Source organism: Chamaea fasciata, unplaced genomic scaffold, assembly GCF_029207755.1.
Source record: "Chamaea fasciata isolate MVZ Bird 193981 ecotype frontalis unplaced genomic scaffold, bChaFas1.0.hap1 SCAF_43, whole genome shotgun sequence".
NCBI lineage: Eukaryota > Metazoa > Chordata > Aves > Passeriformes > Sylviidae > Chamaea > Chamaea fasciata.
In genome coordinates, this window is record NW_027094128.1 from 1,422,636 (window position 1) to 1,438,377 (window position 15,742).

At 45.7% G+C, this 15,742-nt stretch overlaps 1 protein-coding gene across 1 annotated transcript; it reads right to left on the reverse strand.

The window, feature by feature from the left end:
• Positions 1–300: 300 nt before the first annotated feature.
• LOC136303915 (inhibitor of nuclear factor kappa-B kinase subunit beta-like) lies at positions 301–14,068 on the reverse strand. Its single transcript, XM_066207614.1, has 8 exons — positions 13,956–14,068; positions 7,452–7,786; positions 4,433–4,593; positions 2,709–2,873; positions 2,215–2,284; positions 1,709–1,797; positions 1,154–1,243; positions 301–767 (listed from the first exon to the last, which is right to left on the reverse strand). Exons 4-8 carry the CDS (start codon positions 2,724–2,726, stop codon positions 636–638), a joined length of 399 nt encoding a protein of 132 aa, XP_066063711.1. The 5' UTR covers positions 2,727–2,873; positions 4,433–4,593; positions 7,452–7,786; positions 13,956–14,068; the 3' UTR covers positions 301–635.
• Between the last annotated feature and the right edge of the window lie 1,674 nt (positions 14,069–15,742).

Genomic DNA, 15,742 nt, shown 5'->3' on the forward strand with positions numbered 1-15,742 from the left:
TCTCCCTCCAGCACTCCACCTCTCCCCATCACAAACGCAGTGTTTAGAAGGCAGAAACCAAGACTACACAAGTCTGACAAGTGACAGTAGTACTGCCTGTGTCACGCACTCAGTGTATTCACAGATTAACACAGTAAGGCATACAACACAAACTTGGTCCTTTTGCAGAAGAATCAGTTTATCTCAGCACAGCAATTTTTAGTACTCACCTGTTTAGATTGTTGGGGCAGGGCAAACTGCTAGAAAACTTGACTTCTCCGGATAAGTCTTCTGAAACAATATCCAGCTCACTCTTCTGATGCACTTTTGTATGCCTAATGTAAGCGAGTACAATGGTGAAAAAATTGCCCGCCTTTCCCAGCCTGCATGCTAGTAGGCTCTTGAAAGCTACTCTTGACATATAATACAGATGCCACTTTGGTTTCTGTTACCTGCCCTGCGGGAGTCAGCCCTTATCCCATAGAGCAAGGATCAGGAATGCTGAACTTGCTCAGGTGAGTCAAGCCCCCGTGAAAGGGGTCACTTTCCAAAAGGGCAAGAAACATGGGGATATTATCCTCAGAATCAAGGGACCACACTTCTGCTTCCTGTAAACAGGAAAGTCACATCATGCCCACTTACCACCCAGCCACGGTTCACTCACCATTGCACTGGCTGCCAGTTGGGTAGGAATGGTCGGAAGCCTGTAATGCACTCAAAGGAAGCATGCCAAAGCTCCAGGAATCCACTGTCACCCTATACTTCTGCTGTTCCAGCAGCTCTGGGGCCTGATACAGTTTACACGCATGAGACAAAGCCAGATGGCTTTGGCCAGAAAGCTCTCAGCTTTCTCTGTCCCTTAACATCTCATTAACATTTGTACAAATAATTAAAGACATTACTGAACGCTGCCTCTCAAGTGCTTTAAGACCCTCCTGGAGTGAGTAGCATAGGTTACTGGCACTCCTGCTTATTTATAACAGATGCAGGTAGCACAAAACCCAGTCTCAGCAAAACCCAGCGTCAGCAAAAAAGCAGTCACCTTTGCTAGCTTCAGCACCACAAACGCACCCCATACCGTGCAAGTACCTAATCCCAGCCCAAAGCTTGGTAACAGTTAATTCTATCCCACTAGAAAGCAGTAGCTGCTCTTCTAGCTGAATTCCTTTCTTACCAAGTACTGCAGAGTCCCAACAAAGGATGTGCACAGGCTCCCCTGATCCAACTCCTTAGCATAACCAAGGTCAATGATTTTGTGTATTAACTGAAACACACAACAGAGAATAAGAATGCCAGACTGAAGTCCTGTTAAAAGCACATCATACAGCAGAAAGAAAAGGTCTGGCTCTTCAAAGCTATGCAGGAAAGGTGCCAGTGAAGAGATAGAAGCAGAAATGGGAGGCTACTGTAGATTTCTAAAACCACAATGAATTTGAAGGTGTTGTAGCACACTTAGCAGTTACGCCTCTAGCTCCTTCCGATCTTTGGTCAATCAGTACAGTCTGCTTCTTTCCTTAATAGTTGAAAGTCAAAATGTCAGGTGTTAACAGACGTCTAATACAACGTCTCACCTCAGCTGCACACAGAATACTATGTGACAGTGACCTGAGACAGGTGTTATCCTGGGCTGAGTGCTCTTGCAGAGGGACCATGTAACTGCATGAAGCACATGCAGGTTCCTTGTAAGTTTACTTGTCTGTGCAGGTAGAGACGACTGCTTCCTGCTTACCCTTTGCTCTCCTTGCTGCAGCACAATGTTCTCTGGCTTCAGGTCTCTATGGATGATCCTGTTCTCATGAAGGTATCTGAGAGCAGAAGCTGAGACAGAAAAAGCCAGTTGTTAGAGCTAAGTAACAGTACCTAGCATGAGCTCAGTAAGGATTCATCTATTCTATCTAGTAATAAGCATGGCTTTCACATCAGACCTTGTACAATCAAACATACAATGAAACACTGAGTGTCAGGGGTAAAGTCAGCACCATAGAACTCTGGACACAAATTGAGTTCTCTCTCCGGATGTTCCCTCACATCCTTCCTGTAAACTGTAGTAATGCTGGCTAGCTTCCAGTAGGCAAGAACCTCCCCAGACTCCCAACACTTTTGGGAAATGATCAAGATCATAAAAGGTCAGTCTGAAATGGAGTCACTAAGGTCACTACTGTATATCTGGAGAGTGGACTCAGGACTAAAAGGGTTTCCATAGTTCAGACAACTGAAGGTACTGCCACCACTTACCAATGTCAGATAACAAGATAAGAATAGCTTCTTCCCGCAAGCCACAGCAATTCTCCAGCTGGTCCAGGTACTGCAAGTAAGGAACACAGAATGTAGTCTTTCCCTTCTCTATCCCGAGGGAACTCCAGAGTTCCACAAATTCTCAGGGATGCAAGAAGTTTCAGCAACAGCAATTAAATTCTCCAGAAGCACAAAACTCTATGGACTGTGACTTGCGGTAGCAGCAATTACAGCTTTGTGCCTTGGTTTAATTGCATGGGAAAGAAGATGAAAGAAGTCACTGTCATCCCGTTTTCATCCTTCTATTTGTTCCATCCCTCTTTGCCTGACAGTATCAACTCCCATCTGAGGCCTAAGGTCTGTGTTTTAGCTATGGGCAGATTATAGCAAAGGTCAGAAAAGCCTTAGGATTAGAACTACCATGTGTTATCTCTTCCTATGACAGACAAGAGTTCATCACTTTCAGGAAGGGTACAGCCTACAGATGCACCTACCCCACAATGGTACCACATCTACATGACACCTTACAATCTTCCACTAGGGATCAATGAAGGTTCTCTCCCAAGAGTACTGATAGACGAGTCAGACTATGTAAATCGATTTGGAGAAAGCAGAAACTCTTCTTGGTGGATTGAAGAGGGCTTTGAAGTGTAAAGCTGCTGAAGAGATTAGAGGGAATAATGTATAGTTGTGACTGCATAGAAGGGACATACAGAAAGATGCTGCAACAAATAAATGAGACTATCAGAAAAAAAGCTAGCCTGCCAGACCATTGCCATAACTCTGCCTTTTTAGCAAAAGCGTATGATACTAGTAAAAACTAAAGGCTTAGTTGGGAAGAATCGGTAGAAATATTGAAAATAAGTCCTCACCTATCATCAAGCAAAGTCATTTTGCCTACACATTCTCTACACAAGAGAGAATCTTCACTCTCACCCAAAGTAGCAGTCTACAAGAAATGCAGATCCTCTTAAACCACAGTTAACACAAACTGACCCTTCAGCAGACCCTCTGCAAGAGATCTCTTAAGTAGGTGTCAGTAATCAGAATCTCAATTAACGCATTTAAATCACCATTACACTGCATCATCAGATAAGCCCATCTCTCTAATAGTGCACATGGTACTACTGTTGGCATCCTACAATTTAGGGAAAAAGTACTTGGAATTTACTTCTGTATTATTCCCCAGGAAGCACTCTCTCAGTTTCCTCCAGATGTAAATGAGTGTGCTTTAGCTTATCGAGTTTCTAAGTTTATCAAGTAAAAGCACATCTGGATCCAGCCTGGCAGTTTCCCTAGGAAGACCAGGACAGTTAGACCAGACAGCTGAGAAGTGATGGGTTGAAAAAATGTATAAAAAGAATTCTCATCATTTAAAACTTTCATTTAAAGTTACACCTTGAACTCCATTCACACTGTAAACTTCCTTTGTTCAACATCCTATCTTTTGTCTCTACAGATAATTTGATCTTTAGAGCTGATGTGAAAAACACTCCGAATGGAAGGCAAGCTCCCATGTCTCCTTGTGCTGGTAGGAGCAATCATGACTGTCCAGTGCCAGGTAAGAGGCTAAGGCATCAAATAATTCTCTTGCCATCTTCCTGTATTTTCAGCAGCATTTCTTTGCCATTGGCTGCAGCTGTCTGCATCAGACAGAATGAGAATCTGCTTAGCTCACTACAAACCAGAGGAAGAAAAATGTTACAAAGTGGTCTATCATTGTGGATGTGTTATGTGTTATCCTGGCTCGTTTTCATTTCAAGACTTGCAAGTAAACAAGTCTTCTCCGGGTATTCTTGGTGTATCTGTTCACTGTCACCTTTCACTGTTAATAAGAACTCCATTGTAACCAGCCTTCCGTCTTCTATGGTCATCATCTTCATCACTATTCTCACTTAAAACTGCACGTCAGTGGTTCCCTTGTCCCCTCACTTTAAGCCTCACACCACACACAGCTTGAGTAAATGCTACACAATTCCAGAACGTTTACTCCCTTTCTCAAAAAATTGCTATCCCACCTTTCCTCCTTCTTATCTTCTTTCTCTTGTGGCCTAATCAAAGAAGCTTTCTAAATTGGTTTCCTCCATTAAACTTTATCCAAAATATTTCATTTAACTGGCTGCAAGAGACATGTCTCTTAAAGATAATCAAGCTACAAAGTCTCACGGGGAAACTGCATGTCAGTGAGCAAAAGTAACTGCTTGTTGACTGTACCTACCTTGGAAATTATTTGCTTGAACCTCCTTCAAATAGCAGAAAGCTGGCAAGCTTTAGTTAGCATTTGCAACGCCCCAAGAACACATAATGACTTCACACACAATGTGAGTACGGCATATCCCAAATTCACCTCACTCAGATGACAAGCAATCACCTGGTAATCTGTGGAACAAAATGATTTACAATTCTTAGGAACCCATACTGAGGTACTAGAGGCACTTTTCACTGTACTGTCTGACAAGAGGGCAGACAATTCCTCAGAGCTTCCTGATTTACATGCCCTTAAGAAAAGGACTGACTCTTTGAAGGTACTTGTTCTCTCATCTTTTTTAAGAGAGCAGTTACTCACAGAATTAACCTTCTTTGCTTGCAGGGCTTACACATGCGTTTCAAACGAGGAGCCAGATCTAGAGGTAAGCCAGGCTAACTAAAACCATGTTAGCTGGAGCATTATGAACATGGGAGGGGAATGCAAATCATGCTGAGGAAACAGAGCCTGAGAGCTTTTTGTCATGGTTATGTGGATAAGAGATTCAGAAGGCAAAATACCAGAGCGTTAATACCATCCACAACAAAGTTTTCCCCTCCCTCTGCTCTTCTTGAAAGAAAGAGAGACGAGTCAATAGTGGAACAGTACATTTGGCAGCACAGCAGCAAGAGAGATGGGACAATTGTGGTCGGAGAAGGAAAAAGGGCAACCCATTAGACAGATGCTCCCATCACAGATGCTTTTCTCCTGGAAATAGAAGGGAGTCCTTTTGCTCAGCCAGGTCTTTTCCCTGAACTAAAAGAGGATTTCCTTTCTCTGATTACAGCCATTTGCACAGATAATTCATCTGCAGAAATTTACCAATACAGGGGGACCTGGCTGAGGCTTTCAGGGAGCAGAATCGAATACTGTAGGTGTGGCAGTGGTTGGAGTCACTGCCACACTGTGCCTGTCAGAGGTAACTATGACAAAGAAAAAGGAAATGGTGAGAGCTTGTCCATCTAATCATCCACTGTCAGGGCCAGAGTTACTGCACAGAAAATTTGTCTGGGAATAGAAGAGGATAGAAAAGAAAATACCAGTATACACTGTCATGGGCGGGACTAAGTGGGAGTGGGCATGGAGCTGAGAAAGTCTGATAGAATATGTGGAGAGAATGAAACAGAGAAAAAATTGAAGCGCTACACAAAAAGGCTGTAAGCACATGGCAATAACAGGTGGGTAGGGAAAAACAGAACAGGCTAAAAGAGACTGACAGGAAAATGAAAGGTGTGTCTACATTTCCAGCTTCTTGCTTCTGTGAAATCTAACAGTATTTCCTGGCTTTTGCTTATTCCACAGCCTGCACCAGAAATAAAGGCTACAATGGTGGCCAGTGTTCACAGGCATATTATTCCCCACAGCTCTTCATCTGCCAGTGCCACCAAGGTTTCTCAGGGAAGCGGTGTGAAATAGGTGAGTATACCGCAGCAACTGCTGTGAACAATGCTATTGGGGTTAGCTGTGCAGTACACAAGGATGAGATACTCAGAAGCTCCTGCTGTAGGCTAGGCTCTCTAGTAAGTTGTCTTTTTTTATTCTAAAGCTAATACTACAAAGAACTTTTAAGCACATCTTGGTTGTTCTAGGTGTCTCTTAATAAAACTCTAAATTTTGTAACTGAAGACCTTCATACACACTTACAGACTGCCTGACAGGGCATTTTCACTGACTTACTAGACAAGACATTTGAGAGCCAAGTTTAAACAGAACAGAGACTGGGGAAACTGTCAGGGAAAAGAATTGGTATGCTGTCCTTTGATTTTCAGATCTTACCTTGTTTTCAGATACTGAAGTTAAATGCTACAAAGACACTGGAGTAACATATAGGGGTATCTGGAGCACGGCAGAGAGTGGAACTGAATGTTTAAATTGGAATAGCAATGGCCTGGTGGACTGGTTCTCTCCACAAGCAGAGAAGCTTCTGCGGCACGGAAAGTGCGTCTCCTAGCCTGGGAAGCGAGAAAGCGCCTGTTCGCCGCGACTAGTAACTAATAACTAGGACTGGTTCCATTGACGCATGCCACACGAGTTTCTTCACCTTACATAGCTTTCATTTCTACTTATGAATGCAATTGACTTTCCCTGCTGTTACTAGTTTTCCTCAGATTTTTAGTCCAGAGGGACTTTTATCCAAAAGGTCCAGGGACAAATAAGCACCAGAGTTTAACTTAACTGTGTTTTCATTCATTTCCACTGTGCTTAAAATTCAAGACTTAAATAAAACTGAAAACACTCCTTCTGCAGTATCCTATACGCAGAATTTGAAAGTTTAAGTAAACTTTAGCATTCCAAGTAACAAGAATTTCCTGTGATCCCCATTTTAATGATGGAGAAGTGGAGCCTCCTCACAATTTCACAGGAGAGCTGGCAAAACCAGGAATGGGTGTCATAATTTCGATCTTTAACCACAGGCATATATTATTTGCTAGATAATATTTTTGTTACGTTGTCTCTGAATTCTGCACATTGTACTGCTCAATGCTGTTCTGATTAGTAAGACGAGCTGCTTTTCAACCTACTTTGTAACTGTATTTGCCTGAGCTCCCTCCTCTTACTGCATTCTTATGGTGCAAATGGTGTAAGTCGTTAACTTTCTATTACTGTATTCTGTCTCAGCTGTGCTTTTGATGATTACTTGCATCGTGCACTGGGAACGTGTGGGCACGAGGAACTGTGTGGTCTCCGTACTATGGCTGCCTCTTCTTACTGACATCTCTTGACAGGCAGTTTTTCTGGCTGGAAGCTTTGATTCTCAAATAATATGCTAATAGTTAATTATGCTGTCTTCTGATTGTGATGGAACGTGAACAACTGTATTAATAACTAAAATGGGCTTTTTCTTTTCCATGTGTAGTGGTTTGGAAGCAAAACAAATGAGAGGCTCCAAGTCAGAGATACAATTTAATAGGAAAAAAAAAAAAAAAGGAAAGAAAGTAAACTAAAATAGATGCAATAATACAAAAGACCACTGACAGAGTCAGAATACAACCTGAGCGCAGTGATGGAAGCAGTCCAGATGAGGTGGTCTTCCTGAAGCAGTGATCCTGTAGAAAGGTCTGGTAGCTCGGGTCCTCTGGGAATCCAGAGGGTAAGCGCCCCTCTGGTGTTCAGAGTCTCAGCTTATATCCAGGCTGGAATGCTTGGTTCCTCCCTCTGGGCGGAGCATCTCACAATGGGATGGTGAGTCATGTGATAAGGCCTGATGGGCCCATTAACAGGAGGTAGTCCAGGAGGGGGTTATCTGTGAGCTGTGCAGCAAAGGTGCTGATGGGCCCATTAACAGAAGATAAGCCAGAGTGGAGGAGGCAGGGAGCACTGCCTCACCTGGTTTCAGCAGTTCATGAAGATGGTGATAGAATATACTTCAACCCAGGACAAATTTTTAAAGCCCCAAAATCCCCTAAATTCACCCCAAAATTTCCACCCAAAATCCCAAAAATTCACCCCAAAATTCCCACTAAAAATTGGGATTTTTAGAGCCCCAAAATCCCTAAAAATTCACCCCAAAATTTCCCCCCAAAATGCCAAAAATCACCCCAAAATTCCCACTAAAAATTGGAACTTTTAGAGCCCCAAAATCCCCCAAAATTCACCCAAAATGCCCCAAAAATGACCCCAAAGATTCCCACTAAAAATCGGGATTTCAGAGCCCCAAAATCCCAGAACATGACCCCAAAATCCCGACTGAAAACTGAGATTTTTTTAAGCCCCAAAAGCTCCCAAATTCACCCCAAACTTCCCACCCAAAATTCCCCCAAAATTCCCATTAAAATTGAAATTTTTAGAGCCCAAAGATCCCCAGAATTCACTCCAAAATTTCCTGCTTAAAGTGGGAATTTTTAGAGCCCCCAAATCCCAAAAATTCCCCCCAAAAATTGAGATTTTTAAAGCCCCAAAATCCCCCAAATTCACCCCAAAATTCCCACCTAAAATCCCTCAAAAAACCGCAAAATTCCCACTAAAAATTGGAATTTTTAAAGCCCCAAAATCCCCTAAATTCACCCCAAAATTTCCACCCCAAATCCCAAAAATTTACTCCAAAATTCCCCCCCAAAATTGAGATTTTTAAAGCCCAAAAATCCCCTAAATTCACCCCAAAATTTCCACCCAAAATCCCTAAAAATGACCCTAAAATTTCCACTGAAAACTGAAATTTTTTAAGCCTCAAAATCCCTCAAATTTACCCCAAAATTCCCCCCAAAAATTGGGATTTTTAGAGCCCCAAGAATCCCAAAAATTCACCCAAAACCTCGAATTTTTGAAGCCCTAAAATCCCCAAAATTTCCACCCAAAATCCCAAAAATTTACTCCAAAAATTCCCACTGAAAATTGGGATTTTTAAAGCACCCAAATCCCCAAAATTCACCCCAAAATTCCAACTAAAAATTGGGATTTTCAGAGCCCCAAAATCCCCCCAAAAAACCCCAAAATCCCCACTAAAAATTGGAACTTTTAGAGCCCCAAAATCCCCCAAAATTCACCCAAAATGCCCCCAAAATGACCCCAAAAATTCCCATTAAAAATCAGGATTTCAGAGCCCCCAAATCCCAGAAAATGACCCCAAAATTCCGACTGAAAAATGGGATTTTTAGAAGCCCCAAAATCCCCCAAGTTCACCCCAAAATTCCCACTAAAAATCCCCCCATTAAAACCCAAAATTCCCACTAAAAATTGGGATTTTCAGAGCCCCAAAATCCCCAAAAATTCACCCAAAATGCCCCAAAAATGACCCCAAAAATTCCCACTAAAAATCGAGATTTCAGAGCCCCAAAATCCGAAAAAATGTCCCCAAAATCCCGACTGAAAACTGAGATTTTTTTAAGCCCCAAAATCCCTCAAATTCACCCCAAAATTCCCACCCAAAATTCCCACTAAAATTGAGATTTTTTAGAGCCCAAAAATCCCCAAAATTCACCCCAAAATTTCCTGCTGAAAGTGGGAATTTTTAAAGCCCCAAAATTCCCCCCAAAATTCCCACCTAAAATCCCTCAAAAACCCCCAAAATTCTCACTAAAAATTGGGATTTTTAGAGCCCCAAAAATCCCAAAAATTCACCCAAAAATTGGAATTTTTAAAGCCCCAAAATCCCCTAAATTCACCCCAAAATTTCCACCCAAAATCCCCTAAATTCACCCCAAAATTCCCACTAAAAATTGGAACTTTTAGAGCCCCAAAATCCCCCAAAATTCACCCAAAATGCCCCAAAAATGACCCCAAAAATTCCCATTAAAAATCGGGATTTCAGAGCTCCAAAATCTCAAAAAATGACCCCAAAATTCTGACTGAAAAATGGGATTTTTGAAGCCCCAAAATTACCCAAATTCACCCCAAAATTCCCAGCAAAAATCCCCCAAAATTCTCACTAAAATTGAGATTTTTGGAGGCCCCAAATCCCCAAAAATGACCCCAAAATTCCCACTAAAAATTAAAATTTTTAGGAGCCCCAAAATCCCCAAAATTCACCCAAAAATTGGAATTTTTGAAGTCCCAAAACCCCCAAAATTCACCCCAAAATTCCCACTAAAAATTTGGATTTTTAAAGCCCCCAAATCCCCCAAATTCACCCAAAATTCCCACTGAAAATTGGGATTTTTGATGCCCCAAAATCCCCAAAATTCTCCCCAAAAATCCCAAAAAACCCCCAAACCCCCTCCCAGTACAAACCTGTACAAACCAGTAAAGAAAAACCCCAAACCAGTATAAACCAGTACAAACCAGTCACCCCAAATCCCTTCCCAGTTCATCCCAGTTCATCCCAGTGACCCCTAAACCCCCTCCCAGTACAAACCAGTAAGGAAAACCCCCAAACCAGTACAAACCAGTATAAACCAGTAACTCCCAGTATCCCCCAGCGCCGGGCCCTGGCCCTGAGCCGCTCCCTGGAGGCTGCTAAGCGTCGAGAGATCCCAGTTCAAACCAGTATGGACAGGTGAGGGCACTGGGATGGGGACTGGGAGGCACTGGTTTATACTGGGATGAACTGGGAGTGGGTTTGGGGGTCACTGGTTTATACTGGGATGAACTGGGAGTGGGTTTGGGGTCACTGGTTTGTACTGGGATGGACTGGGAGAGGGTTTGGGAGTCACTAGTTTATACTGGGATGGACTGGGAGTGGGTTTGGGGGTTACTGGTTTATACTGGTTTAAACTGGTTTCGGGGTTTCTGGGCGTGGTGTAACCTTTGCCCCTCCCCCCACAGGTGAACCGACCACGCCCCTCGTCAGGCCACGCCCTCTTCCCTTATATAGATCGACAACAAGGGCGGGACAAGCTGGGCGGGGCCTGGGGGTTAATGGGTTCTACTGGGAGGGAGTGCGAGGGGCCAACGCAGCTCTGACCCCGCCCACCGCGCCGATATGCAAATTTATGTAAATGAGAGCACCAATAAACGCGAATGACGTCACTGACCACGGGGACTGGGAGTTACTGGTTTGTACTGGGAGGGGCCTGGGCGTGGCTCTGACCCCTCCCCCCTCACTGATGCACCAGCCTTATGTAAATTTATGCAAATGAGAGGCAAAATAAACGCGGGTGACGTCATTTGTACGCCGAGGAGCAAAGCGGCGCCGGGGGAATGATGGGATAAACTGAGGCACAGAGCGCCGCAGGGCATGACGGGATACACCGAGGCGCAAAGCAGCGCGGGGCATGACGGGATACACCGAGGCGCAAAGCGGCGCGGGGCATGACGGGATACACCGAGGCGCAAAGCAGCGCGGGGCACGATGGGATACACCGAGGCGCAGATCGGCGCCGCGGGGCCCGACGGGATACACCGAGGCCCCAAATGACCCCAAAATTGTCCCGAATTTCCCCCCCCAAAAATCCGCCCCAAATTTCCCCAAAAATTCCCCTCAAACTTCCCCAAAATCTAAAAAAATTCCCAAAATTTCCTCAAAAGTCGCAAAAAATCCCCAAATTTTACCAAAATCCCCCCCAAAATTCCCAAAATGTCTTCAAAAATCCCCAATATTCTTCAAAATTCCCCAAATATCTCCTGCAAAATTGTCCCCAAATCCGCCCAAAATCGACCAAAATTCTCCCGAATTTCCCCCCATAAACAGCCCACAAAAATTCCCAAAATTTCCTCAAAAATTCCCCAAATTTTACCAAAATTCCCCCAAATAACCCCCAAATTTCCGGAAAAAAACCCCCAAATTTCCCCCCAAAAGACCAAATTTTTTTCCCAAATTCCTCCCAAAATCCCCCAAAATTTCCCCCCAAATCCCCTGAATTTTCCCAAAATCCCCAAAATTCCCCCAATTTTTTCCAAATTACCCGAAATTTCCCCCAAATTCTCTCAAATTTCCCAAAAAATCCCCCCAAATTTGCCCCAAAATGACCCCAAATCCTCAAAATTCTCCCAAAATTCCTTCAAAACTCCCCAAAATTCCCCCAAATTTTCCCAAAATCCGCCAAATTCTCTCCCCGCAGAGCGCCCACTGGTGGCCCTCAAGGTCGGAAAGTTTTGGGGGAAAAACCCCCAAATTTGGGGAAATTTGGGGTAAAAATTTGAGAATTTGGGGGAAATTTGGGATTTTTGGAGTCATTTTTAGGGGAATTTTGGGGGGAAAATGGAGGATTTGGGAAATCTGGGAGAATTTTGGGGAAATTTTGGGAGATTTGTGTGAAAATTGGGAATTTGGGGATTTTGGGGGGAATTTTTAGGGGATTTTGGGGGAAAATCGGGAAAATTTTGGGTTTTTTGATGGTTTGGGGTCGTTTTTAGGGGGATTTTTGGGGAAAATTTGGGGGGAAAACCCCAAAATTTGGGAAAATTGGGAAAAAAATTGGGAACATTTGGGGGGATTTGAAAAATTTGGGAATTTTTGTGGAAAATTTTGGGGAAAATTTTGGGGGAATTTTTTGAGGATTCTGTGGGAAACTTTTGGAATATTAAAAAAATTGGGAAAAATTGGGAAAAAAATTGGGAAAAATGGGGAAAAATTGGGAAAAAATTGGGAAAAATGGGGGGAAAAATTTTGGGAATTTTTTCGGGGAAAAAAATTGGAATTTTGGGGGGGGGAAATTTGGAGTTTTTGGGAAGTTTGGGGATTTTTGTGGGAATTTTGAGGGATCCCCCCTCTGCCCCATAGATCCCGAATCCCAAACCCCGCCCCACAGATCCCATCCCCGCCCCTCAGATGACTCCTGCCCCACAGATTGTCCCGCCCCCGTCTCTGCCCCACAGGAGCCGCTGGAGCCGCCCCATAGGATCCGGCGCCCCCCGAGTGACCTCCTGAGCAACCCCTGCCACGGTGAGCCCCACGGCTGAGCCCTGACCCACGGATCTGTGACCCACGGCTGAGCCCTGCCCCACAGAGCCCTGACCCACGGATCTGTGACCCACGGCTGAGCCCTGCCCCACAGAGCCCTGACCCACGGATCTGTGACCCACGGCTGAGCCCTGACCCACAGAGCCCTGACCCACAGAGCCCTGACCCACGGATCTGCGACCCACGGCTGAGCCCTGACCCACAGAGCCCTGACCCACAGAGCCCTGACCCACGGATCTGCGACCCACGGCTGAGCCCTGACCCACAGAGCCCTGACCCACGGATCTGCGACCCACGGCTGAGCCCTGACCCACAGAGCCCTGACCCATAGATCTGTGACCCACGGCTGAGCCCTGACCCACAGAGCCCTGACCCACAGAGCCCTGACCCACGGATCTGTGACCCACGGCTGAGCCCTGACCCACAGACCCACAGAGCCCGGACCCACAGAGCCCTGACCCATAGTACTGTGACCCACGGCTGAGCCCTGACCCACAGAGCCCTGACCCATAGTACTGTGACCACAGAGCCCTGACCCACAGAGCCCTGACCCACAGAGCCCTGACCCATAGTACTGTGACCCACAGAGCCCTGCCCCACAGAGCCCTGACCCATAGTACTGTGACCACAGAGCCCTGCCCCACAGAGCCCTGCCCCACAGAGCCCTGACCCATAGTACTGTGACCACAGAGCCCTGCCCCACAGAGCCCTGCCCCACAGAGCCCTGACCCACAGAGCCCTGACCCACAGAGCCCTGCCCCACAGAGCCCTGACCCATAGATCTGTGACCCACAGAGCCCTGCCCCACAGAGCCCTGCCCCACAGAGCCCTGACCCACAGAGCCCTGACCCATAGTACTGTGACCCATGGCTGAGCCCTGACCCACAGAGCCCTGATCCACAGATCCCGGACCCACAGAGCCCTGACCCAGAGAGCCCTGACCCATAGATCTGTGACCCACAGATCCCTGCCCCACAGATCCCTACCCCACAGATCCCTGCCCCACAGATCCCTGCCTTGCCAGGGGCCGGGGCTCAGGCCTTGGCCTTTTGGATTCATGGAACACATCCAGGTTTGCTCAGCACCAGAGACACCTTTGCCTTGTCTGTCCCCACCTGTCACCAGTGCCTGCAGTGATGGAACCTGGGGACACTTTCTCCATTGGGTCTCTCTGTGTTTCTCATTAAAACTGCAAAAAACTTCAGTGTTTTAATTTACCTTTGAGTTCTTGAGAAGTTTTTGGAACACTCTTTCAGGGACAGAGTTGAATGGAAACACCAAATCCACGGGAGGGTCGTTCAAGTCCTTGTGCTATTTCTGTGCTGCTGAGCTGGGTCGGGCTCCTGGCACAGAGGCAGCTCCTTGCAACAAAGGAAACTTTTAGAAAGACATTTCTCCTGAGGAGAAATCCTCCTTCAGATGGGTCACCTGTATTATTTGAAATGTAGACTCAGAGTGAAAGTTTACAGTGGCATAACAACCTTTTCTGTTCCTTTCTCATTAATTGTTAACCCTCTCCTTTTTGTTTGTTATGGTTAATTTTGCTTTTAACAGTAGAGAACATCATTCTTACATGAAATATTAGGTTTTGCACTTAGGCTAACTGATATCTACGCCTGTAGAACCCATACCTATGGAATATTAAGTTTTAAATACAATACGTACGTTTCATGAGCAGAAAACCACGTTGAACTAAACAAGTGTCCCCCAGCCCCTCCAGGATCCCTAACTGTTCCCTCAGCGCCCATTCGCCCGCCCCCAAAGCGTCCCCGGATCCCTTGAACGCTCCGACCCCACAGATTCCCCTTAGAGCGACTTCAGGGATTCATCTCCAATCATTCCCCCTGGCCTCGGAGCCCCTCGGAACACGGTTCTGCGCCTAAAAACTCCTGCCCCGCCCGGGGCCCTAGAGAGCTCGGTTACAGCTCCCCAAGCTCCCCGCAAGTGCTCCCGAGCCGCACACGTTCCCCCCGAGGACCTCAAATCGCGGCTCGGACACAAAAGTGCCCCCAAAGCGCCTTCCCGGAGCCCCAGACGCCCCGTTCGAGCCACTTCCGGGACTACAGCTCCCAGCATGCTCCGCGGCGCACTCGGAGCGCTACTCCAGCCGTGACTCCATCTCCCATCATGCCCCGCGCCCCGCCGACAGCCATTGGAGCTGCGCCTCGACCTCCCGTGATGCTCCGCGGCGCCGTTCAACCCTGTTCTACCCGCGCCTACAACTCCCATCATCCCCCGCGCCCCAGAGAGTCCCCTCAGAGCCCCCCAGGTGCCCGCCCGGACCCCGAAGGGCCCCGGATTCCCCTCCCTGACCTCCAAGTGCCCCCCTGGACCTTGAATTGTCCGACAGAATCCCTAAGTGCCCCTCCAAGTGTCCGCCCGCTTCCCAAATGTGTCCTCCAGACCCTCAAGTTCTCTCCAAATTCCCTGCCCCAAATGTGCCCCAGAAATGTCTCCATGAACCCCAAAGTTGCCCCTTTTACCCTGTCTGAGAAAATGCTAAAGAAGATGACAAAAGGACTAAAAATAGAGCAAATCAGCATGAAGAAGAAGAAATCAATAGCCAGTAGTGGTCAATCAATTCATGAAGGGAAGTGTGTTACTTAGAACCAATGACCAATAACTTTCTTCGTTGCTAAAAATATATTGATTTTTTAATGTCAATATAAAAATTAGCTAATAAAATATAGAAAAATGTTATTATAAAAAAATTAAATTTCTAATTTTATTATTTACATAAGTTTGTTTTTATAAAAAAATGCTGAATTTTCTTTTATGTTTTGGGAGCGCAGTCCAAGGTGGGTGATGTCACACGTGGTGAGGCTGGGTGAGAAGCAGGTTGTCCAAACAGGGTCAGCCTGCAAGGGGCTCATTCTTCGCTGTGCTCAGAACTCCTAAGGAGACATTCAGCACCAAGATCACCTAAAGAACTCTTCAGTCAACTCTTCAATGAAATGAAAAATAAAAAAAATACTCCTGCAATTAAAAAACCAAAAATCACGAGG

Excerpts from the sequence above, each read along its gene's own strand:
- LOC136303915 (XM_066207614.1), bottom strand. Across the intron at positions 1,798-2,214 it reads TATCTTGTTATCTGACATTG|CTTCTGCTCTCAGATACCTT; the intron begins GTAAGTGGTGGC and ends TTTCTGTCTCAG. Across the intron at positions 1,244-1,708 it reads TGCAGCAAGGAGAGCAAAGG|TTAATACACAAAATCATTGA; the intron begins GTAAGCAGGAAG and ends TGTGTGTTTCAG.